This window comes from Rhincodon typus, chromosome 17 (genome assembly GCF_021869965.1).
Source record: "Rhincodon typus isolate 14 chromosome 17, sRhiTyp1.1, whole genome shotgun sequence".
NCBI classification, from domain to species: Eukaryota; Metazoa; Chordata; class Chondrichthyes; order Orectolobiformes; family Rhincodontidae; genus Rhincodon; species Rhincodon typus.
In genome coordinates this window covers 61,267,795-61,294,316 of record NC_063348.1, presented here as the reverse complement: position 1 = coordinate 61,294,316, position 26,522 = coordinate 61,267,795, and the positions used below count along the sequence as shown (strand labels likewise).

At 43.4% G+C, this 26,522-nt stretch overlaps 1 protein-coding gene across 1 annotated transcript in view; it reads left to right on the top strand.

The window, feature by feature from the left end:
* Positions 1–26,522, top strand: part of LOC109932639 (golgin subfamily B member 1-like) — an 81,549-nt gene that overhangs the window by 41,642 nt on the left and 13,385 nt on the right. The window contains exons 10-14 of the mRNA XM_048607204.1: positions 75–393; positions 7,027–7,142; positions 11,860–11,977; positions 12,059–12,150; positions 17,548–17,692. Coding sequence (XP_048463161.1) covers positions 75–393; positions 7,027–7,142; positions 11,860–11,977; positions 12,059–12,150; positions 17,548–17,692 — 790 coding nt within the window. The remainder of the gene's footprint in view (positions 1–74; positions 394–7,026; positions 7,143–11,859; positions 11,978–12,058; positions 12,151–17,547; positions 17,693–26,522) is intronic.

Below are 26,522 nucleotides of genomic sequence, written 5' to 3'. Positions count from 1 at the left end.
TAAGATTTGCAGAGGTCCTTTTGGTTTGCACTTCTCATTGGAAGAAAATTAAAACATTATTTTAAAAATTTCAGGAGATTATTGAAAAATTGAAACTTGTGCAGTTAGAAAAAGACAATCTTGAGGCTAAGCTTGATGCTGAAAAGCATGTGATGAGAGCCCAAGTGAGAGATTTGATGGAAAGACATGAGATGGATTTGAAAACAATGAGAGAGAAACACAGCATGCAATTGCAAGCTATCGAGGAGAAACATGAAGATGAACAAGCTGAGAAAGATCAACATCAGTTAAAACTTTTGAAGCAACTGCAAGATTTACAAGCCCATGATAACGCTTCTGTAATGTTAGAGACAACTGCTACTATCGATAAACAGAAGATTAAGGAATTGGAAGGTAATTAGATGAGATTTTCTGAAGTTGTCGGTATGAAAGAGATAGTTCATCTTGTGCAATATTTCTTCAACTTATCCAAATATATTATGATTTAAAGTGATGCTGTGGTAAAGGCATCCCTAACATAAGTAATTTATATGACTTAACAACCAAATAAAATAACATAGTCACTGTTACGTTGCTGTTGGTGGGACCTACCTTATGGCAAGCTTGATAAGGTCATTAACTATGGTCCATGAAGGGTTGCAGACATCTCTCAGCTAGAGAGAGAGGACAGATGATTTGAGGGGTATCACCGTACGTCAACCATGGCAAGGCAAGGAGTCTGGCTTTTATGAACTACCATATTCTGAACAGAATGCTGAAAGAGGAGTCAGCAATTTAAAAATTGAGTGGGGAATGGGGAGTGTCTTCTGAAGTCAGCACCAAGAGGTGAGTCATTAAGTTTACAAAGAGAGTGAAGTGTAGGGAGAGCCCGAATTCTGAGGACCGTCCAGAGTCAGTTTTTGTTTTTATTTATTTATGGGATGTGGGCATAACTGATTAGGCCAACATTTATTGCTCATCCTTAGTTGTCCAGAGGGCAGTTAAGAGTTAACCATATTGCTGTGGGTTTGGAGTCACGTGTAGGCCAGACCAGTAAGGATGGCAGTTACACTCCTTAAAAGACATCGGTGAATTTCAGATGGGTTTTTCCAACCAGCAACAGTGGATTCATGGTCGTCATTAGACTCTTAATTCCAGACTTTTTATTGAATTCAAATTCCACCATCTACCATGACACGATTTGAACCCAATACCCAGACCATTATCCCGGCTTTCTGGATTAACAGTCCAGTGATAATACCACTAGGCCATCGCAATTTAAAAGGAGTGGGGAGAGACCTCACTCTAACACTGTCGCATAGGTGCATTAGGTAATTAGGAAGGCTAATGGAATGATGGCCCAAATTTCAAGGGAGTTAGAATATAAGATTAGGGAAGTCTTACCGTACAAGTTACTAGTGAGACCATATCTGGAGTACTGTGAGCAGTTTTGGTCCCCTTACTTAAGGAAAGATGTAATTTCATTGGAGGCAGTTCAGAGAACGTTCACTAGGATGATAAAGAATCTGAAAAGATCATAAAAAACTGAAAGAACTGCGGATGCTGTAAATCAGGAACAAAAACAAAGTTGCTGGAAAAGTTCAGGTCTGGCAGCATCTGTGAAGAAAAAAACAGAGTTAGCGATTCGGGTCCGGTGACCCTTCCTCAGAACATATTGAAACGTTAGTCAAAAAGAAAAAAGAATCCAATGTAAAGTTTAAGGTACTGAAATTAAACAAGGCCCTTGAGTATATAAAGGAAGCAGGAAAGAATATAAATAAGAAATTTGGAGGGCTAAAAGGGGCCATGAAAGTCCTTGTCAAATAGGCCTGAGCAGAATCTCAAGGTATTTGATACATATATTATGAGCAAGAGGGTACTTAAGGAAAGGGTTCTGAGGAAGGGTCACCAGACCCGAAACGTTAACTCTGTTTTTTCCTTCACAGATGCTGCCAGACCTGCTGAGCTTTTCCAACAACTTTGTTTTCGGTACTTAAGTAAAGGGTTGACCCACTCAAGGATAGAGGAGGGAATTTAATACATAGAGCCAGAGGTCATTAATGAGTAACTTGGATCAGTATTCATCATGGAGAAGGATGTGAAAGATGGTAAGATGGTAAGATGAGGGATGGATATGTTGATATTCTGGGACCTATTTTAAGGGGAGATGATGACCTAGTGGTATTATTGCTAGATATTAATCCAGAGACACAGTTAATGAGACTTTTGAGGATTGTCAGGGAAAAACCTATCGGGGTTACTCATGTCCGTTAGGGAAGGAAATCTGCTGTCTCTACCTGGTCTGTCTACAGGTGACTCAAGACCCACAGCAATGTGGTTGACTCTTTCTTGACCTCTGGGCAATTAGGGAAGGTCAATAAATGCTGGCCTAGCTAGTGACTCCACACTGCTTGAATGAAGGAAGAAAAGGTCAATATTAAACAGGAGGATGTGTTGGTTATCTTGAAAAACATTAAGGTATGTAACGTTTAAGATTCAGAATTGGCTTGCCCATAGAAGACAGAGGGTAATGGTGAAAGGTTATTTTCCAGGCTGGAGGTCTGTGACTAGTGGTGTTCCATAGGGATCCATAATGGGACCTCTATTGTTTGTGATGTATATAAATGACTCGGATGAAAATGTAGATGAGTGAGTTAGAAAGTTTGCAGACGATACAAAGATTGGTAGAGATGTGGATAGTATAGAAGTTTGCCAAAGGATACAATGGGTTATAGATCAGTTGCAGATATGGGTGAAGAAATGGCAGATGGAGTTTAATCCAGGTAAGTGTGGGGTGCTGCAGTTTGGGAGATCATTGTTAAGGAAACGTATACAACGCTAATGGCAGGACCCTAAACAGCATTGATGTACAGAGGGATCTTGGGGTTCAAGTCCATAGCTCCCTCAAAGTGGCTGTGCAATTAGATAGCATGGTAAAGAAGGTGTATGGCATGCTTGCCTTTATTGTTCAGGGAATTGAGGATAAGAGTCAGGATGTCATGTTGCAGCTTTACAAGACTTTGGTCAGGCCACACTTAGTCTGACTGGAAGTTCAGTTCTGGTCACCACCTTACAGATACAATGTGGAGGCTTTGGAGAAGGTGCAGAAGAGGTTTACCAGGATGCTGCCTGGATTAAAGGGTATGAACTATAATGAACTCTCAAGAGAGGCTGGAAAAACTCAGGTTGTTTTCTCTGGAGTGGCAGAGGCTGAGGGGGACTCGATAGAAGTCTATAAAATTGTAAGATGCATAGATAAAGTTGACAGCCGGAACATTTCTTCCAGAGTTGAAATGTCTCAACTCAGGAGCATGCATTTAGGGTGAGACTGGCTAAGTTCAAAGATTTAAGGGGCAAGCTTTTTCCACATAGAGAGTGGTAGGGGTCTGGAATGCGCTGCCAGGGCTGGTGGTGAAGGCAGATACGATAGGAGTGTTTAAGAAACTTTTAGATAAGCAGACGAATATGCAAGGAATAGAGGGATATGGACTAAGAGCAGGCAGAATGGATTAGTTTAATTTGGTGTCGCGTTCAGCACAATACCCTGGGCCAAACAGCTGTACAGTTCCTGTGCTGTACAGTTCTATGTTCTAAGGAACCTAAGTCACTAGGACTTGAAGGGACCTATTCCAGGATATTGAAGGAGACAAGGGAGGAGATTTCTCAGGCTTTGACAGAGATTGTTGCATCCACTTTTGACATGAGTGAGGTCTCAGAAGCCTGGACAATAGTCAGGTTTATTCCTTTGTTTTGAAAGGGCAATAGGGATAATCCAGGAGATTAATGTGAGCCTTGCATCAATGGTAGGGAAATGATTAGAGAAGATTCTTAAGAACAGGATTTACTCGTGTTAGGAGAAGGTTGTGTTTATTAGAGAGAGAGTCAGCATGGCATTGTGCAGGGAGAGATCTGGTCTCACAAACTTGTTTGAGTTTTTTGAGAAAAAGACAAAGATGAGTGATAATGGTAGAGCAGTGGATGTTGTCTGCATAGACTTTATGAAGCATTTGACAAGGTCCCCCTCATAGTAGGCTGATCCAGAAGATGAAATCACATGGGATCCATGGTGAGTTTGTAAGTTGTGTACAAAATTGTCTTGGTCACAGAAGACAGAAGGTACTTCTGGAAGGGTTTTTTTCATGACTGGAAGTCTGTGACCGGTGAAATTCTGCAAGGATCAGGCCTGAGATGTCTTGTTGTTTGTAATGCGTATAAATGATTTGTATGAAAATATGAGTAGGCTGATTAGTAGGTTTGCAGACAACATGAAAGTTGGTGGAGTTGTAGATAGTGAGGAAGGTTGTCAAAGGAATCCGGATATAGACTACTTGGAAAGTTGGAAGGAGAATTGGCAGATGGAGTTTAACATGGACAAGTGTGAGGTGATGCATTTTGGGAGGTCAAACGCAAGAGGGAAGTATACAATAAATGGCAGAACCCTTAGGAGCGTTGATGTACAGAGGAATGTTGGAGTGCAAGTCCATAACTCCCTGAAAGTATCAATACAAGTGGATAAGGTGGTAAAGAAGGAGTATAGCTCTGCTTGCCTTCTTCAATCGCGGTGCTGAGTCTGATAGTTGGCAAGTCATGTTGCAACTGTGTGAGATTTTCGTTAGGTCATTTTGGAGTATTGTGTGGAATTCTGGTCACCACACTACAGGAAGGATGTGGAAGCTCTGGGGAGGATGCAAAAGACGTTTACCAGGATGTTGCCTGGATTGACGTCTTTTAGCTATAAGGAGAGTTTGGACAAACGTGGGTTGTTCTCACTAGAGCATCGAAGGCTGTGGACCTGATAGAAGTATATAAAATTGAGAGGTGTGAATAGTCAGAGCCTTTTTCCAGGGTAGATAGTCAAAGTCTTTTCTCCAGATCAAGGTTATCATGTTGTGGCTACAGGACGTTCTTTTCGGGAGGGAGATCAACAAAATGTCATGGTCCATGTTGGTACTGACTCAACTCTTTACAATTCATATAAATGATTTGGATGAGAGGAATGAAGGTATGATAAAAATCAAAAGAACTGCGGATGCTGGAAATCAAAAGCCAAGAAGCTAATTGCTAGAAGGGCTCAAAAGGTCTGGCAGCATCTGTGGAGAGAAATCAGGTTTAACCTTTTGGATCTAGTGACCCTTCCTCGGAACTGATACCTATCTTTGTGTCATTAGCAAATTTAACTAAGAAAGTGAGTTCTGAAGAAGACCTGTGTAATCTATAAAGAAGTTTACAAAATTATGAGAGGAGTAGATAATTGAGTCTTTTTCCCAGGGTAGAAATGTCAATTATTAGGGGACATAGGTTTAAGGTAAAAGAGGAAAATATTTTACACAGAGGATGGTAAATGCCTGGATTATAGTGCCAGAGGAGGTAGAAGTCGATAAGAGTATCAATGCTTAAGAGATATCTTGACAGATGCATGAATAGGCAGGGAATAGAGGGATACAGACTGCATAGATGCAAAAGGTTTTTTACTTAGAAAGGTGTCATGTGTCATCGCAGGCCTGATGGGCTGAAGAGCCTGTTCATGTGCTGTACTGTTCTTTGTTGAAAGGGATATAGCTAGGTTAAGTAAGTGGGTAAAATGCTGGGAAATGGAGTACAATGTGGGGAACTGTGAAATTGTCCATTTTGGCAGAAAGAATATAAAAGACACATTATCTAAGTAGTGAGATGTTGCACAACTCTGATACGTAGAGACATCACAATCACAAAAATCACGAATCACAAAAGATTAGCGTGCAGTTACGGCAAGTAGTCAAGAAAGCTAATAGAATGTTATGGAATATTGCGAAGGGAATTGAATGCAAGAAAAGGGACATTACGTATCAGTTATGCAGAGCATTAGTGAGACCATATCTGGGACACCATGTACAGTACCGTGCTTTGGCTTTGGTTAAGCTGCAGCTGGAGTACTATGTGCACTTTTAGTCAGTACACACGATAGGAAGATGTGTTTGCACTGGAGGGTGTGCAGAGGAGATTCTTTTGATTCACTTGTGGGATGTGAGTGTTGTTGGCTGGCCTACATTTATTACCTGCCCCAGTTGTCCTTGAGAAGGTGGTGGTGAGCTGCCTTCTTGAACTGCTGCTGTCCATGTGCTGACCCACAATGCCATTTGTGAGAGAACTCCAGAATTTTGACCCAGCGACAGTGAAAGAGTGGATTTAATATTTGATTTTCACATACACCTTGTCTATTTTTTTTGTGTTGCCACTTAAGAGTCAAAGAGCTGCGAAGCACGGAAACAGATGCTTTAATGCAACTCATCCATGCCGACCAGATATCCTGAATTAATCTAGTCCCATTTGCCAGCATTTGGCCCATATTCCTCTTAAACCCTTCCTATTCATATACCTGTCCAAATGCCTTTTAAACGTTGTAATTGTATCAGCCTCCACCACTTCCTCTGGCAGCTCATTCCATACACGCACCACCCCCTGCATGAAAATGTTGCCCCTTAAGTTCCTTTCAAATCTTTCCCCTCTCACCTTAAACCTTTGCCGTCTAGTTTTGGGCTCTGCTAACCTGGGGAAAAGACTTTGGCTATTCATCCTATCTGTGCCCCTCATGATCTTATAAACTTCTATAAGGTCACCATTCAGCCTCCGACGCTCTAGGGAAAATAGTCCCAGCCTAATCAGCTACAGAACACATCAATGGCAAGAACGGACAAATATCACATTGTCTAAGTACAATACTCACTGTTTGCTTTACTTAGTACAATAAACCAGGAGCCAACATAATAGACTAACTGTAATGGAAACTGCCATACATTTTATATTAGAAGTAAGAATTGTTGGCTACAAAGTTACACGATAAACAAATTATTGAGGAAGTTGCCTGACCCGAAACGTTAACTGTGATTTCTCTTCACAGCTACTGCCAGACCTGCTGAGCTTTTCCAGCAATTTCTGTTTTTGTCTCTGATTTCCAGCATCTGCAGATATTTCGGATTTTAACAAATTATTGATGTTTGTTCTGCTGGTGTTAATGACATTGTTGAGATGTGTGATCAGTATATTTATTTGCATTCTCTTTCTTTCTAGAAAAGCTAAAACTTAAAATGGAAGAAGTTGCTAAATCAGAGGCCAAATTCCTGAAATTGAAAGCTTGGTCCAAATCCAGAATCAGGCAGGCTGAAGAAGATGTGAAAAATGCAATTGTACGTGTAAATCTAAACCTCTGATATCTGGCAACTGCACATCTTTTATTTAGATGGAAGTAAAACGCAAGGCATGATCTCTTAATGAAAGTAGGGTAGCATTGATCCTTTTTTTTCCGTGAAACACTGAAGTTTCCTTCCTTGCGGTGGAAATCAATAATCTCTATTCAAAGTAACCCTTCTGTCTCAGCTGAACCATGTAAAGGAATACTTTCCTGAGTAATGGACAGAAAGTCTGAATCTCAGTGCACCATCCATTTCACTGTACTCAAATGATGTAAAATGGAAATGGGAGGATTTAAACTGAATTGGCAAGGGGTTGGGCTCCTGAGAAGAGGTTCAGAGGGGAGACAGGATGAGACAAATTAGAAATTAGAAAATGAGTAAATGAGGCTGGAAGGCTGAGGAAACAGGAGTTCAGCATGACATTTGAAAATTGATGTAGGTGACTTGCTCGCTGAGCTGGCTTGTTTTCGTTCAGATGTTTCAACACCATGCTAGGTAACATCAAAGTGAGGCCTCCAATGAAGCGATGTTGTTCTACTCCACTTGGAATTTATGCTGTCTGGTCTGTTATAATGAATTGTGTCATTTCTGGTTTTGTTATGTAAGGGTTTGTACATGGAGTCCAATTTTACATGTTTGTTGATTTGCATTATGGGTTGAGAACCATGCCTCCAGGAATTCCTGTGTGTGTCTCTGTTTGGCTTGGGCTACTATGGTTATCTTGTCCCAGCTAAACTGATGGCCTTCATTGTCCGAGTGTACTGATATGAAGGAAAGTTTGTTGTGCCGTTTTGCTGCTAGCTGATGTTCGTGTATTCTGATGTTGCATTATGGGTTGAGAACCATGCCTCTAGGAATTCCCGTGCGTCAGCAAACATAAAGAATTGAACCCCATATACAGACCCTTACAGAACAAATCCAGAACTGAGACTACTCACCATAACAGACTGGACAGTATAAATTTCAAGTGGAGTAGACCAACATTGCTTCATTGGAGGCCTCACTGATGATGTTACCTAGCATGGTGACGAAACGTCTCAAACGAAAACAAGCCAGCTCGACGAGCAAGTCAACAACCTCACCCACGACTCGAGCTGCAAATCTTTGCTAAAACCTTAAACGTTTGAATATTAGAAGAGATTAACATAGAGTGAGAAGAGATGCTAAATGCATGAGATGCATACCAGGCTTTAAGGGAGGAAATATTGGGGGCCGTGGCAGTAATGTTCAAATCCTCTTGGTCCATAGATCTGGAGGACTGCTAACATTGTCACATTATTTAAAAAAAGGGAGGAAGGGATAGACCAGGAAATGGCAGCCCAGTCAGCTATCCTTGCTGAGGAAATTATTAGAAAGAATTCTGAGGAATAGATATATGTACATTTGTAGAGACGAGGACTAAATTAAGCATAGTCAGCATGCATTTGTTAAGGGAATGTTGTGTTTGACATTTTATTTGAGGAGATAACCAGAGGTATTGAAGAAGTTAGAGTCATAGAGCTGTACAGCATGGAAACAGACGCTTAGGTCCAACTCGTCCATGCTGACCAGATATCTTAAATTAATCTAGTCACATTTGGCCATTATCCCTCTAAACCCTTCCTGTTTGTATACCCATCCAGATGCCTTTTAAATCTTGTAATTTTTACAGCCTCCATCACTTCCTCTGGCAGCTCATTCCATACACACACCACTTTCTGCATGAAAAAGTTGCCCCTTAGGTCCCTTTTACCTTAAACCTGTGCCGTCTAGATTTGGACTCCCCCCACCCAGGGGAAAAGATCTTGTCTGTTCACCCTATCCATGCCCCTCATGATTTTATAAACCTCTATAAGGTCACCCCTCAACCTCAGACGCTCCAGGAAAAATAACCCCAGCCTATTCAGCCTCTCCCTATAGCTCAAACTCTCCAACCTTGGCAACATCCTTGTAAATCTTGTCTGAACCCTTTCAAGTTTCACAACATCTTTCCTATAGCAGGGAGACCAGAACTGCTTGTAGTATTCCAAAAGTGGCCTGACCAATGTCCTGTACAGTCTGTACAGCCACAGCATGACCTCCCAACTCCTATACTCAGTGCACTGACCAATAAAGGCAAGTGTACCAAACACCGCCTTCACTCTCCTGTCTAGCTGCAACTCCACTTTCAAAGAATATGAACCTGCACTCCAAGGTGTCTTTATTCAGCAACATTCCCTAAGACCTTATCATTAGGTGTATAAGTCCTAACCTGATTTGCCTTTCCAAATGCAACACCTTGCATTTGTCTAAATTAAACTCCACCTGCCACTCCTTTAAGGCATTTGATGTGGTCTTCACAAAATTCAGCATGACATTTGATAAGGTCCCTTATAGCAGACTGTTAAGAGTCTGTGGGATCTAAGCCAAAATCGATATGTGGATCCCAGAGTGGCAGGGAAGCAGGAAATGGAGGGTGATTGAAGGAATAGTTCTGTAACTGGAAGTGGAGTTCTGTAATGCTTGGTGATGGGGTGTTTATTGTTTTTGGTATATGTTAATAGTTTGGACTTAAATGTAGGGGGTATGATCATGAAGTTCACAGATAATATGAAAGTTGATTGGTGGTAAATACTGAGCAGAATAGCGAAGCCTTGGCCGGAATGAACTACACCCCAGGTTTCTGAAGGAGATAACTGAAGAGATTGTGGAAATGTTGGTGGTGATCTTTCCCTGACTGCAGTGATTCCTGAATGTGCCCAGGAACTTGGAAATGGCTAATGTAACTCTTCTGTTTAAGAAGGGAAGCAGAAGATGAGAAATCATAGGCTGGTTAGCCTGACTTTGATCATTGTTAAGATTTTAGAGTCCATTAAAGAGGACAGAATTGCAGAGTACGTAGAGGTATGTGGTGGAAAGGGCTGTGTCACCACAGCCTTGTGAAGGGGAGGTCATGCCTTACAAATCTGTTAGAATTCTTTGAGGAGGTAATGAGTATGTTAGACAAAGGAAAGCCCATGAACATGATCTATTTGGATTTCCAGAAGGCCTTTGACAAGGTGCCACACAGGAGGCTGATAAATAAGCTAAGATGGTTTTAGGGGCAAGGTAGTGGCACGAATAGAGGATTGGCTGACTGGCAGAAGACAGAGAGTAGGGATAAAAAGGTCTTTTTCATGATGGCAGCCGGAAGCCTTTGGAGGCCAAGTCATTGAGTTTCCTTAAAACAGAAAATTGATTAGTAATGAGGTCAAGGATTACGGGAGAAGGAGGGAGAATGGTGTCGAGAAACGTATCAGCCATGATCGAATGGCTGAGCAGACTCATTGGGCTGGATGACCTAATTTAGCTCTAATATCTTATAGTCTTAAACTGCAAGAGGCTATCAACAGAGATAACAAGGTGTAGAGCTGGATGAATACAGCAGGCCAAGCAGCATCAGTGGAGCAGGAAGGCTGATGTTTTGGGCCTAGACCCTTCTTCAGAAAAGTTTCTGAAGAAGAGTCTAGGCCCGAAACGTCAGCCTTCCTGCTCCTCTGATACTGCTTGGCCTGCTGTGTTCATCCAGCTCTACACCTTGTTAACTCAGATTCTCCAGCATCTGCAGTTCCTACTGTGTCGGAGTCTATCAACTGACTGGTCAGGTGGACACAACAGTGACAATCACTTAGCAAGACTAACAAAGTAAGCAATAACACGGTGAATGGCCTGGAAAATACTGGAGATAAGAGATATTTTGTATACATATCCTAAAAATAGCAAGGACGCACGTGAGGTGGTTGTGAGGTGGTTATCCCAAGTATATGGGATACTTGCCTTTATTAGCAGAAGTATAGACTACAAGAACAAGAAGGTCATGTTGGGACTGTATAAAACGCTGGTTTGGTCACAGCTGGAGTACTGTGTGCAGTTCTAGCCACTACGTTATGGAAAGGATGTAATTGCACTAAATAAGGTGCAGAGGAGGTTTACCAGGATATAGCCTAAGCAGAAAATGACAAAATATTGAATAGGCTGGGGTCATTTTCCTTGGAGTGGTAAAGGTTGAGGTGGGACCTGATAGAGGTATATATGAGGGGGATAGATGGAGTGGGTAGAAAGACACATTTCATTACTGGAGAGTTCAGTAACTGGGGGCAGAGATTGAAGGTAGGTAGAAGGCTAAGAAGAGAGTTGAGAAGAATTTATTTTTGCCCAGAATGTGTTGGGAGTCAGAAACTCCTAATATATTTAGATATTCACTTGCATTGTCTTTCCCTTCAGGGCTAGGGATCAAAAGCTGGAAAATGGGATTACTCAAATCTTTGGTAACTGGTGCAGATACCATGGACCAAATGGCGGCCTCCTGTGCTGTAAATGCTGTAAATATCTCAGTCTGAGACACTAATAAGTTACTCAACCCAACAAATCAATGCAATCCATTTAAATTACTACTGCTGTCTATCCTTCTCTTCCTTTCTCCTGGCATATGTCATCTTGCATACTGTTAAATATGTTAAGCCTGGCATTTTACTGATTTAGCAGAATTACAGGTACCAGCAGATTCAGTACGAACTGTTTCAAATAAGGAAATAATGGGGAGTTGACATGAGGATGTAGGACAAAGTGAAATACTAAGTGCAAGTATGAAGTAAAAAGAACTTATATAAAAACTATTTGAATAAGTATTTTGCCTCTCTTTAATTTGAACTGCATTTATGTCACTCATGAAAAGAAAAACTTCTTCTTTAACTACGTTTCATTTTCATTTTAGACTGAAACTTCTCACCAGGAGCAAATTATCCTCAAAAGCCGAGTTGCTGAACTGGAAGAGGAGAAAGGAAATCTTGAACAAAAAGTGGATGATCTTGAAAAGATAAGAGTGCAAAATGGTACTTCAATAATTGACTTATTGAATTATTTTGTCATTTTGTTCTTCCAAACATTAAGAGAATGGTGGATTTTTCTTGCAGAGGAGCTTCTGGCTAAATTAGAACTGTATGAAGAACAGCAACAGAAAATGCAAGCAGATCTCGAACAGATGACCAAAAGGGCAACTTCCCAGGTTTGCAAAATGCTTTGTGTTGTCTGTAATTTATTCATATCCAATATTATGAACTGATAATGTACAAGCTGTATCATCTTACATGGATTTTTTTAGATTGATGAGTTTTATTGTTGCTTATTATACATTTTTTAAACTATGGGGTACTTGACAAAGTTTGTCTTCCCTATTTTTCTTGACCGTTTTGCTTACCTGACTTGGTATCTACATTTTAGGTGCTCACCCTGCATCCGTGAAAAAATGTTCGCTTCTAGATACATTATTGCATACACTTGACCTGAAAATGCCTGCTGTAATTAGCTTGTGTAATAGTGGGTGCTTTGCGCGTTCTTGAATCAGTTTTGATGTTTTAGAAAGTTCTGCAACCACTGTTTGAATGATAATGTTGTATTGAAAGAAGATGACCACCTGTCGGCAAGAAAGAGAAAATAATGCAGCTGACATTAGATAAACTAAATTTGCTGCAAAGAGCAAAAATGTGTTCTTGAAAATCAGTAGATAAGTGCTTTTCTAATCAACGCATTCAGAGATGTTATCTCTCACTTCTGGAATAGGTGGGATTTGAACCCAGATCTCCTGGAAATTTGGAGATTAATTAAGATATATCTGAACAGTGTGATTCAAAGATGTTAGGAATCTTTGAAGGGCACAGAAAAGATTGAAGGGTACAGAAAAGATTTGCCAGGATGTTGTCTGGTATAGAGGCCATTAACTATGAGGAGAGGTTGGAGAAACTTGGGTTGTTCTCACTGGAACGACAGAGGTTGAGGGACGACCTGATAGAGGTCTACAAGATTATGAAGGGCATGGACAGAGTGGACAGTCAGAAGCTTTTTCCCAGGGTGGAAGAGTCAGTTACCAGGGACCATGGGTTTAAGGTGTGAGCGGTAAGGTTTAGAGGTGATGTATGAGGCAAGTTTTTTTTATACAACGGGTGATGGGTGCCTGGAACTCACTGGCAGGGGAGGTAGTGGAAATAATCACAACAGTGGCTTTTAAAGGGCGCCTTGACAATACATGAATAGGATAGGAATAGAGGGATATGGTCCCTGGAAGAATAGGGGGTTTTAGTTGTGACGGGTCGCGTGTCAGTGCAGGCTTGGAGGGCCGAAGGACCTGTGCCCATGCTGTAATTTTCTTTTTTCTTTGTTCTTTGTTCTATGATATGTCAACAGAGTCAGTTTGGGTTGAGGTCCGGAACAAGAAAGGAGCAGTCACTTTGGGGGATTTTTACAGACCCCCTAATAGTTGCAGAGAAGTGGAGGAGTGGATTGGGAGGCAGATCCTGGAAAGGTGCAGAAGTCACAGGGTTGTAGTCATGGGTGACTTCAACTTTCCAAATGTTGATTGGAAACATTTTAGTTATAACTGTTTAGATGGAGCGGATTTTGTCCAGTGCATTCAGGAAGGATTCCTGACACAATGTGTAAATAGGCCAACAAGAGGAGAGGCCACTTTGGATTTGGTGCTTGGCAATGAACCGGGCCAAGTGTTACACCTGTTGGTAGGAGAGCATTTTGGCAGTAACGATCATAACTCTGTTACTTTTACAATAGTCATGGAAAAGGATAGGTATATACAACAGGGTAAGGTTTATAATTGGGGGAAGGGTAATTACAATTCTATTAGGCAAGAACTGGGTAACATAAAATGGGAACAGATACTGTTAGGGAAAGAGCACGATTGAAATGTGGAGATTGTTTAAGGAATGCATACTGTGTGTGCTCGATATGTTTGTCCCTACCAGGCAGGGAAGATGTGGTCGAGTGAGGGAGCCTTGGTTCTCAAGAGAGGTTGAACGACTGGTTAAGAGGAAGAAGGATGCTTATGTAAGGTTTAGGAAACAAGGAACTGAAAAGGCTCCAGAGGGATACAAGTTATCCAGGAAGGAGCTGAAGAAAGGGCTTAGGAGAGCTATAAGGGGGCATAAGAAAACCTTGGCAGATAGGATCAAGGAAAACTCCAAGGCTTTTTATACGTACGTGAGGAATAAGAGAATGACCAGAGAAAGGGTAGGGCCGATCAAGGATTGGAAAGGGAATTTGTGCACGGAGCCGAAAGAGAATGGAGAGGTCCTTAATGAATACTTTACTTTGGTATTCACAACTGAGAGGGACCTAGTTGTAGAGGAAGACAGTGTGAAACAGGCTGGTATCTAGAGGAGGTTGATGTTAGTAAGGAAAATGTACGAGGAATTTTGAGGAAGTTGAAGATAGAAAGGTCCCCCGGGCGTGATTGGATTTATTCAAGGATTCTATGGGAAGCAAGGGAAGAGATCGCAGGGTCTTTGGCGATGATCTTTTCATCATCGCTGTCCAAGGGTATAGTGCCGGAAGATTGGAGAGAGTCAAACGTCATTCCCTTGTTCAAAAAAGGGAATAGGGATAACCCCGGAAATTACAGGCCAGTTAGTCTTACTTCAGTGGTGGGCAAATTATTGGAAAGGGCTGTAAGAGATAGGATTTATGATCACTTGGATAGGCACAGTTTGATTCGTGATAGTCAGCATGGATTTGTGAGGGGTAGATCATGCCTCACAAACCTTATTGAATTCTTTGAAGAGGTGACCAAACACGTGGATGAAGGTAGAACAGTGGATGTGGTATACATGGATTTAAGTAAGGCATTTGATAGGGTTCCCCATGGTACGCTCATGCAGAAGATAAGGAGGCATGGGATAGGGGGCAGTGTGGCAGATTGGATTCCGAATTAACTGACCCTTATAAGACAAAGGGTGGTAGTGGACGGAAAATATTCAACATGGTGCTCAGTTACGAGTGGTGTACCACAAGGATCTGTCCTGGGTCCTCTTCTATTTGTGATTTTTGTAAATGATTTGGATGAAGGAGTGGAAGGGTGGATAAGCAAGTTCGCGGACGATACGAAGGTGGGTCGTGTCGTGGACAGTGCGGAGGGCTGTTCTAGGTTACAAAGGGACATTGATAGGGTGCAGAGCTGGGCTGAGAAGTGGCACATGGAGTTTAACCCTGAAAAGTGTGAGGTGATTCAGTTTGGAAGGACAAACTTGAAAGCAGAATACAGGGTTAACGGAAAGATTCTTGGCAGTGTGGAGGAGCAGAGGGATCTCGGGGTTCATGTCCACAGTTCCCTGAGAGCTGCCACCCAGGTGGATAGAGTTGTTAAGAAAGCGTATGATGCGTTAGCTTTCATTAATAGAGGGATTGAGTTCAAGATCCGTGAAGTTATGCTCCAGCTATACAAAAGCCTGGTTCAGCCACATCTGGAGTATTGTGTCCAGTTCTGGTCGCCTCGTTACAGGAAAGATGTGGAAGCGTTGGAAAAGGTGCAGAGGAGATTTACCAGGATGTTGCCTGGAATGGAGGGAAGGTCTTATGAGGGAAGGTTGGGAGAGCTAGGGCTTTTCTCTTTAGAACAACGAAGGATGAGAGGTGACTTGATAGAGGTGTACAAAATGATCAAAGGTATAGATAGAGTAGACAGCCAGAGACTTTTTCCTAGGGTGGAGATAGCTATTACGAGAGGGCATAGTTTTAAAGTGAGTGGAGGTAGATATAGGGAGACGTCAGAGGTAGGCTCTTTAATCAGAGTGGCCGGGGTGTGGAATGCATTGCCGGAGAGAGTAGTGGAGTCGGCCTCATTAGGGGTATTTAAGCGGCTATTAGATAGGCATATGGATGATAGTATAAGGTAGGGGTGGAAGTTAGATATACCTTAGGATTAGAGTAAAAGTTCGGCACAACATCGTGGGCCGAAGGGCCTGTACTGTGCTGTATTGTTCTATGTTCTATGATGCATTCTGGAGCAGGTGCAACTTGAATGTAGGCTGCTTGGCTCAGAGAAAGGGACACCACTGCTGTGCGAAAAGATCCTTTAATTTTTAAAAATTTTCATTTAACTCATTTTTCTAATCGACCTATTCAGAGATGTTGTCACACACCTCTGGAGCAGGTGGGACTTGATCCCAGGCCTCCTAGACCATGGGTAGGGACTGTATCTCTGTACTACAAGGGGGCCCTAATTTTTCATTTAACCCATTTTTCCAATGAACTCGCTCAGAGATGTTATTGCACACCTCTGGAGCAGGTAGGACTTGAACCTGGGCCTCCCAGGCCAGAGGTATGGACACTAACACTGCACCACAAAAGCCTAAGAGGTAAATACTAATTATCTTAATTACAACCGTCTGTGGATTGAAGGAAGAAAAGGTGCATTTTCTTTACTACACTGTTAGCCAAAGTATCCTCTTTCAAACCAATGTTGGAAGTGAGGACTTCGATGCAATGGAAGATTTTTGATGTAAAGGTATTCTTTAGTGAAAATCCATAAGACCAGGAGCAATAAGGTTTGAGAAATTCATCTATGTTGTTTTCTGTAATAGTGACTTGAAACATAAGATTTTTGAAAAGTTGTATACAGCAGCACAGGGTGATGCGCTGCAACATCTCTTTCATTTATAGAAAGAATTACATGGATCATGTCAGCAGCTTTGAGAGTGACTTGCAAATTTCCTGGTTGGCCTTTCCACCACCTTCCTGCTTCCACCTAACCTGCACATCATTGGTCTGTGGGAGGAATCCAGAACACCCAATAGAAACCCTGGCACGGAGTTGTGGAAGTTCCATATGGACAGTTGCTCAAAGCTGTTATTGAACCTTGGCCCCTGGTGCTGTGAGTGCTAACCCACGTGCAGCTCTGTGTGCCTACTGCAAGAGCCTCAATTCCACATTGGATTCTCTCTCCTCACCAGTCCATGTCCCTGGTCCTTCCATCAAAACATCAGCCTCCTTTGACATCTTCAGGGGTCTTACCTTATTCCTGTCATGAGATACCCCACCTCGTCTGGAGTTTAGAATCTGAGAATTTCTTTTGGTCCCAGTCTTGGCCAGTCAGACTGGTAGAATGACAGAGCTGTGGCCAGTAATTTTGAGGTGGGCAGAAATTCTGTCTTCAGCCAATTACAATTGCTTGGAGTGGTAAATGGCTGTAGGGCTGCTCCAGTTGACAGGGATGGGATGGGAAATCCAGCTGTGGATTTTCAAACTGATTAGAATACCTATAAAGCAATCATATAATTACTGAACACCCATTTATTACACTATTTGTAGTAGTAAGTAATTGAAGACAAGAATCTCTTATGAATTAATTAACTTCAGAAAGAAGAATAAATTTACTAGTCATAAGTGACAGCACAGAAGGTGGCCTTTCAGTTTTTTTATACTAGCAGTAGCTTTGATGCATTACCTTTAATCACAGGTCCATTTATTACACTGTTAGCCAAATATGATTGAGTGGCAATTTTGTATTATTATTAGCCTTTGGCCATCTGTTCTTAATTGTAATGGCATGAATAAGAAGAATGCATAATTATTGAATTAGACTTATATCTGAGTGCACACTTGTATTATGTCCCTGTAGACAAGTGAATCCGGTAGTGCTGAAGAACTGCAGAATCGGCTGTTTGAGTGGCAAGAAATGGTTTCTGAATCAGCAAGGAGACAGCCCAAAGAGGAGAGGGCTGTCATGGAATTACAGATGACGCAAATTGAGGAAGAAAGAGAAGGTAAATTTATGGGGCTCTGACATTCCTAGTTAGTGAAAATTAATTGTAAGTAGGCTAACCGGTGAATTACTCTGGTGAATGTTGTTGTTCATTTGCATTTAGGATCCAGTTTGTTTTGTTAATTCCATTTGAAATACCGAATATTAGTAGCTATTTGAAACAGAGTTTACATGACCTTGCACTTGCATTGCCAAAATGTATTCTGATAATTACAGTTTGAAGTGCTTGGAAATCGTTAATTACTGTCTGGCGCAAAAATGAAAGGGAAAGGTGGCCTTACCATGGCTAACAAGGCAAATTATGGATAGTACTAGATCCAAAGAAGAGACAGACAAATTGGTCAAAAAAGCAGTAGACCTGAGGATTGAGAGCACTTTAGAATTCAGTAAAGGAGGATAAAGAGATTGAGTAAGAGGAGGAAAATAGAATACAATAAAAGAGAAAAATATGAGTGAAGACAAATACAGTCAGAAGCAGGGAAAGTTACTCTGGGGGACAAATAGACAGCACAGTTAGTTGCATGCTTTATTTTTGTCTTCACAAAGAAAATCTCAAATAACGTACCAAAAATGTTGGTGAACATGTCTAATGGCACAGAGGAACTGAAGGAAATCAGTATTGGTAAGGAAATGGTATTGGGGAAATTGATCAGATTAAATGTGGTAAATCCCCCAGGCCCAATAATCTACATCCCAGAGAACTTAAGGAAGCAGATGCATCACTGTTCATTTTTCTCAAGATTCTATGGGTTCTGGAACAGTTTGCTTGGGTTGGACGGTAGCTAACGTAGCTATTATTTTTCAAAAAAGGAGCGAGAGAGAAGACATGTATTATAGACCTGTTAGCCTGACATCAGTATTGGGGAAAGTTCTAGAGTCCATTATAAAAGATTTAATAGCAGGGCATTTGGAAAACAGTGACAGGATTGGACAGAATCAGATTTATGGAAGGGAAATCATGCTTGACAAATCAATTGGATTTCTTCAAGGATGTAACTCTTGGATTTGATAAAAGGGAGCCAGTAGATGTGGTTTACTTAGAATTTCAGCAGGCTTTCGATAAGGTCCCACATAAGAGATTAGTATCTGAAATTAAAGCATATGGGATTGGCAGGAGCATGCTGACATGGATAGAAAACTGGTTGTCAGGCCAGAAACAAAGAGTAGGAATAAACTGGTCTTTTTCCGAAGGGCAGCCAGTGACTAGTGGGGTATTGCAAAGATCCATGCTTGGATTCTAGCTATTCACAATACATAATAATGATTTATTTGAAGAAGTTAAATGTAATATATCCAAGTTTGGAGCTTAAGGTGAAGGAGCCCCGAGGGGACAGTGACCATAACATGATAAAATTCACCCTGTAGTTTGAGAGGAAGAAGCTGGAATCCAATTTAATGTTTTTACAATTGAGTAAAGGTATGAAGGAGGAGCTGGTCTGTGATGATTGGAAGGGAATCCTAGCAGGAAAGATGGTGGGACAGCAGTGGCTAGAGTTTCTGGTGGTAGTTCGGGAGGCACAGTAGTAATTCATCTCAAGGAAGACAAAATGTACCAAGGGAGGATGAAGCAACTGTGGCTGACAAGGGAAGTGAAGAATTGCATGAAAACAAAAGAGAAAGCAGACAATGTGGTGAAGATTAATGGGAGGCCTTTAAAAACACAGCAGTGGGCAACCAAAAAAGCAATAAGGTAAAATATGAGGATAGACTGAGATAACATGGTGTAGAGCTGGATGAACACAGCAGGCTAAGCAGCATCAGAGGAGCAGGAAAGCTGACGTTTCGGGTCGAGACCCTTCTTCAGAAATGGGGGAGGGGAAGGGGATTCTGAAATAAATAGGGAGAGAGGGGGAGGCGGATGGAAGATGGATAAAGGAGAAGATAGGTGGAGAGGAGACAGACAGGTCAAAGAGGCGGGGTTGGAGCCAGTAAAGGTGAATGTATGTGGGGAGTTAGGGAGGAGATAGTTCGGTCCAGGGAAGACGGACAGGTCAAGGAGGCGGGATGAGGTTAGTGGGTAGGAGATGGGGGTGGGGCTTGAGGTGGGAGGACAGGTTAGGGAGGCGGGGATGAGCTGGGCTGGTTTTGGGATGCGGTCGGGGGAGATTTTGAAGCTTGTGAAGTCCACATTGATACCCTTGGGCTGCAGGGTTCCCAAGCGAAATATGAGATGCTGTTCCTGCAGCTTTCGGGTGGCATCATTGTGGCAATGCAGGAGGCTCAGGATGGACATGTCGTCCAAGGAGTGGGAGGGGGAGTTGAAATGGTTCGCGACTGGGAGGTGTAGTTGTTTGTTGCGAACTGAGCGTAGGTGTTCTGCAAAGTGGTCCCCAACCCTCCGCTTGGTTTCCCCGATGTAGAGGAGGCCACAACGGGAACAGCGGATACAGTATACCACATTAGCAGATGTGCAGGTGAACATCTGTTTGGTGTGGAAGGTCTTCTTAGGGCCTGGGATGGGGGTGAGAGGGGAGGTGTAGGGGCAGGTGTAGCACTCCGGTTGCAGGGAAAAGTGCTGGAGGTGGTGGGGCTGGAGGGGAGTGTGGAGCGGACAAGGGAGTCACGGAGAGAGTGGTCCCTTCTGAAAGCAGATAAGGGTGGGGAGGGAAAAATATCTTTGGTAGTGGGGTCAGATTGCAGATGGCGGAAGTGTCGGAGGATGATGCGCTGGATTCGGAGGTTGGTGGGGTGGTACATGAGGACGAGGGGGATTCTGTTTTGGTTGTTATTGCGGGGAGGGGGTGTGAGGGATGAGTTGCGGGAAATGTGAGAGATGGTCGAGGGCATTTTCGACCACTGGAGGGGAAGTTGCGGTCCTTGTAAAACGAGGACATCTGCCATGTCCGGGAGTGGAATGCCTCATCTTGGGAGCAGATGCGGCGGAGGCGAAGGAATTGGGAATAGGGGATGGCCTTTTTGCACGAAGGTGGGTGAGAGGAGGTGTATTCTAGGTAGCTGTGGGAGTCGTTAGGCTTGAAATGGATATCGGTTTCCAGGTGGATACCAGAGATGGAGACAGAGAGGTCCAGGAAGGAGAGAGAGGTATCAGAGATGGTCCAGGTGAACTTAAGGTTGGGTGGAAGGAGTTAGTGAAGTGGATGAACTGCTTGAGCTCCTCGTGGGAGTACAAGGCAGCGCCGATACAGTCATCAATGTAACGGAGGAAGAGGTGGGGGATAGGGCCAGTGTAGCTTTGGAAGAGGGATTGTTCCACGTATCCTACAAAGAGGCAGGCATAGCTTGGGCCCATGCAGGTACCCATGGCCACCCCCTTTGTCTGTAGGAAGTGGGAGGAATTGAAAGAGAAGTTGTTGAGGGTGAGGACGAGTTCAGCTAAGCGAATGAGGGTGTCAGTGGAGAGGGACTGGTCGGGCCTGCGGGACAGGAAGAAGCGGAGGGCCTTTAGGCCATCTGCATGGGGAATGCATGTGCATAGGGACTGGACGTCCATGGTAAAAATGAGGTGTTGGGGACCAGGGAATCGGAAGTTTTGGAGGAGGTGGAGAGCGTGGATGGTGTCACGGACGTAGGTAGGGAGTTCCTGGACTAAGGGGGAGAAGATGGAGTCGAGATAGGTGGAGATAAGTTTGGTGGGGCAGGAGCAAGCTTAGACAATGGGTCGACCAGGGCAGTCAGGTTTGTGGATTTTGGGAAGGAGATAGAAACAGGTCGTGCGGGGTTGGGGAATGATGAGATTAGAGGCTGTAGGTGGGAGGTCACCTGAAGTGATGAGGTTGTGGATGGTTTGGGAGATGATGGTTTGGTGGTCGGGGTTGGGATCATGATCAAGGGGGCGGTAGGAGGAGGTGTCAAAGAGATGGCACCTGCCCTCGGCGATGTAGAGGTCAGTGCGCCATACTACAACTGCGCCTCCATTGTCCGCGGGTTTTGTGGTGAGGTTGGGATTGGAGCGGAGGGAGCGGAGGGCCGCACGTTCTGCAGGGAGGAGGTTGGAGAGGTTGAGGCGATTGATGTCTCGTCAGCAGTTAGAAATGAAGAGGTCGAGGGAGAGTAGGAGGCCTTGGGGTGGTGTCCAGGAGGAGGGGGTGTGTTGGAGGTGGGAGAAGGGGTCAGTAGAGGGAGGGTTAGGCTCACGGTTAAAGAAATAAGCGCGCTGGCGGAAAAACTGCTCAATGTCCAAATGTGAGTTGTATTCGTCTAGGTTTGGGTGGAGGGGGTCAAAGGTGAGTCCTTTACTGAGGACTGACCATTCGTCCTCAGTCAGGGGGAGGTCTGGGGGGATGGTGAAGGCTCGGCAGGGCTGGATGCTATTGTCTCCTCTGGAGCTGTTGGCTGTGGAGGTGGTGGGCAGAGCGACGTAGGCTGGTAAATCTTGGATATTGGTGGCAGCGGCGCCCTCGATGTCTGTGTAGGAGGCGGCGGCATCAGCAGCGGTGTCGATGGTGTCGGCTGTACCGGAAGTGGCGTACAGGGCGGCAGCGAATGTGACGTCATCCGTGGAAACCGTTGGTGCTCCGAAGCTGGCCACATGGCCAATGGTGGCGGGCACATGGTGGGGAAGGTCCTGGGTAGGGTGACAGGCACCAGTAAGTTTAAAGTACTTTCGGTTTTTAGTGTCCAATAAAGCCGAGTAGAATTGTGAGTTCAGGTTGTGGATCTTGCGAAGAATGAAAAACAGGAGAGGTCCTTTTGCAGGTCTGGGAGAGGGAGGCTTTGAGCTGGGGTAGGCTTAATTGTAGTATCTTGAGATGCCAGCTCATTGCAGCGAGTGTGTATTTCAGGAGTCGCAAGGAGAAACGCTTCTGTAGGATATCAGTGTTGTAAATGTAGCGGTCGTCGTGGTTGGGGCCAAATTGGGAAGGCTTAAATGTAGACTGTAGTCCATTGGGGATGATCCAGTTCTGTAGGCAGGTACTCAGAAAGGGCATGTGGCTGTAGTACCTGGTTTGCTTCAGGACGTGGTCGAGCAGTTTCAGGGCCGAAGAGATTACAAGAGGGTTGCAGTGGGAGAGGGATACACTGAGGTTTTTCCGGAGGGAGGAGGGTAACTTCTTTAAGGTGGGCATCCTTAGAAAAGGCTTCTACTAGCTAGTATATAAAAGATTGCAAGAGGTTTTATATATACACAAATAGACTCCTACGACGATTGGGCACAGACTAGCACACAAACCCACGTCAACCCTATGCCAACTACTAACTCGAACCAAGGATTCCCTACCCACAATGGACAGAATCAACGTAATGTACAAAATTCCATGCGAGGACTGTGACAAACATTACATTGGACAGACAGGAAGAAAATTGGCCACAAGAGTACTTGAACACCAACTAGCAACAAAAAGACACGACCAATACTCAATCATCTCCATTCACACACGTAAGGAGAACCATCAGTTCGATAGGACAGGCCAAACAGAGACCAGCACAGGAATTCCTAGAGGCCTAGTTCTCCACCAAGAAGGCCATCAACAAACACATAGAACTCGACCCCATATAGACACCACTGCGAAGGAAAACCAGAAATGAGGTAATCAAATCCAACAGACCCCAGAGTTTAAATACCAGGCGGGAAAACACAACGGCACTTCATCGGATGCTGCACTGATGATGTTACCCAGCAGGGCAATGAAACATCTGCGAACTAACGAACCAGCTCAGCGAGCCAACTAACCACAGCATCCACAATCCAAGCTACAAATCTACTCAAGAACCTTAAATATATACACAAAGTAAAAGAGATAAGAGTGGACGTTGAACTGCTGGAAATGAGGATGGAAAAGTAGAACAAATGGCAGAGGCACTCAGTAGTCATCAGTTTTTACAGTGGAAGATGCCGGTAGCATACCAGAAGTTTGAGAATCAGGGGACAGAGATCAATGTAGTGGCTGTCATGAAGGAAAAGGTGCTGTGGGAGCTGAAAGGTCTGAAGATGGATAAATCGCCTAGATTGTGGAGTCATTCGCAGTGATCTTTAAGGAATCAGTGGTGTCAGAGGGGGTCACAGATGATTGGAAAATGGCTAATGTAACACTTCTGTTTAAGAAGGGAGAGAGGCAGAAGATGGGAAATTATCTCAGGTTCTTAACAAATACTTTGCATCAGTATTCACAAGTGAGAAAGGCATGGTGGATGGTGAGCCCATAGAGGGATATGTTAATATTCTAGGGCATGTCAGTATGAAACTGGAGGTGGTGTTGGGTGTTTTGAAAAGCAGTAAGTTCAACAAGTTCCCCAGGACCAGATGGGATCTATCCCAGAATGCCAAAGGATGCAGGTGAGGATATTGCTTAAGACGGGCAACAGGGGAATCGAGGCAACTGCAAATTCATGATCCTTAAATCAGTGGTAGGGAAATTATTGAAAAAGGTTCTTAGGGATAGGATTTGCTCACATTTGTAAAATTATGGACTTAGAAGTGATAGACAGCATAACTGTGGAGGAGGTTGTGTTTTGCAAACTTGATGATTCATGAGGGCAGGGCAGTAGATGTTGTCTGTGTGGATTTCAGCAAGGCTTTTGACAAAGTCCCACATGACAGGCTGATACAAGAGATGAAGTCACGTGGGATCTGTGGTGAGCTGGTAAGGTGAATGTAGAACTGGCTTAGTCATAGAAGACAGACATTAGCAGTAAAAGGATGTTTTTCTGACTAGAGATTTTTAACCAGTGATTCCATGCAGGTATCAGGGCTGGGACTCCTATGGTTTGTAACTTATATAAATGATTTGAAGGGGAATGTAGGTAGCGAAACCCTTAGTAGAGTAATCTAGGTGTACAAGTCCACAGTTCCCTGCAATTGATGACACAAATTGGTAAGATGGTCAAGAAGACATATGGCATGCTTGCCTTCATTGGTCAGGGCGCAGTGTGAAAATGGCAAGTCAAGTTACAGTTGTTTGACCTTTAGTTCCGTCACATTTGGAATATGTGCACAATTCTGGTTGCCACACTCTCAGAAGGTCGTGGTAGCTTTGGGTTTACCAGGATGTTGTTAGCTACAAGGAGAAATTGGACAGACCTGGTTTGGTTTCACTTGAATGTTGAAGAATGAGGGGGCAACCTGATAGAAGTTTACAAACTTATAACAGACATGGATAAAATAAAGATTCAATGTTTTTGCCCCCGCAGGGGACGTAGGTTTAAAATAAGATAAAAGAGGGTAAGGTTAGATAAGTTGGATGATTTGGATAAATAAGCCCCCTGGGCCAGACGGAATATACCCAAGGTTTCTAGGGGAAGCAAGGGAAGAGATTGCTGCCCCTTTGGCAATGATCTTTGCATCCTCACTGTACATTGGAGTAGTACCAGAAGATTGGAGGGTGGCAAATGTCATTCCCTTGTTCAAGAAAGGGAATAGGGATAATCCTGGAAATTACAGACCGGTCAGTCTTACTTCTGTGGTGGGCAAATTATTGGAGAAGATTCTGAGAGATAGTATTTATGGTTATTTGGAAAAGCACAGTTTGATTAGAAATAATCAGCATGGCTTTGTGAGGGGCAGGCTATGCCTCACAAGCCTTATTGAATTCTTTGAGGATGTGACAAAACACATGGATGAAGGTAGAGCAGTGGATGTGGTGTATATGGATTTTAGCAAGGCATTTGATAAGGTTCCCCATGGTAGACTCATTCAGAGAGTAAGAAGGCATGGGATTCAGGGAAATTTGGCTGTCTGGATACAAAACTGGCTGTCCAATAGAAGACAGAGGGTGGTAGTAGATGGAAAGTGCTCAACCTGGAGCTCGGTGACCAGTGCTGTTCCGCAGGGATCTGTCCTGGGACTTCTGCTCTTTGTGATCTTTATAAATGACTTGGATGAGGAAGTAGAAGGGTGGGTTAGTAAGTTTGCCGATGACATGAAGATGGTGGAGTTGAGCATGGGGGGCTGTTGTAGGTTGCAACGGGACATTGACAGGATGCAGAGCTGGGCAAAGAAGTGGCAGATGGAACTCAACCCAGAAAAGTGTGAAGTGATTCATTTTGGAAGGTCGAATTTGAATGCAGACTACAGGGTTAATGGCAGGATTCTTGGCTGTGTGGAGGAACAGAGGGATCTTGGGGTCCACGTCCATAGATCCCTCAAGGTTGCTACCCAATTTGATTGGGTTGTAAAGAAGGCGTATGGTGTGTTGGCTTTCATTGGCAGGGGAATTGAGTTTAAGAGCCGTGATGTTATGCTGCAACTCTATAAAACTCTGGTTAGACCACACTTGGAATATTGTGTTCAGTTCTGGTCATCGCATTATAGGAAAGATGTGGAAATTTTAGAGAGGGTGCAGAGGAGATTTACCAGGATGCTGCCTGGACTGGAGAGCAGGTCTTCTGAGGAAAGGTTGAGGGAGCTAAGGCTTTTTTCATTGGAGCGAAGAAGGAGAGGTGACTTGATACAGGTTTACAAAATGATGAGAGGCATAGATAGAGTGGATAGTCAGAGACTTTTTCCCAGGGCAGAAATGACTATTACGAGGGTGATAATTTTAAGGTGTTTGGAGGAAGGTATAGGGGATATGTCAGAGGTCGGTTCTTCACACAGAGAGTGGTGGGCGTGTGAAATGCGCTGCCGGCAGCAGTAGTGGAGTCAGATACTTTAGAGAGTTTTAAGCACCTCTTGGATAGGCACACGGAGGATAGTAAAATGTAGGGTATGCAGGGTAGATTGATCTTAGTAGGATAATAGGTCGGCACAACATCGTGGGCTGCAGGGCCTGTACTGTGATGTACTGCTCTATGTTCTATGTTCTATGTTAAAGATGTGCAAGACAAGGTTTTTTTACACAATAGTTTTTCTGCAGTAGATTCCCTACCACTAATGCGAGACTTACCAATCTGTAACTTCCTGGATCATGTCTACGCCCCTCTTAAAAAGTAGA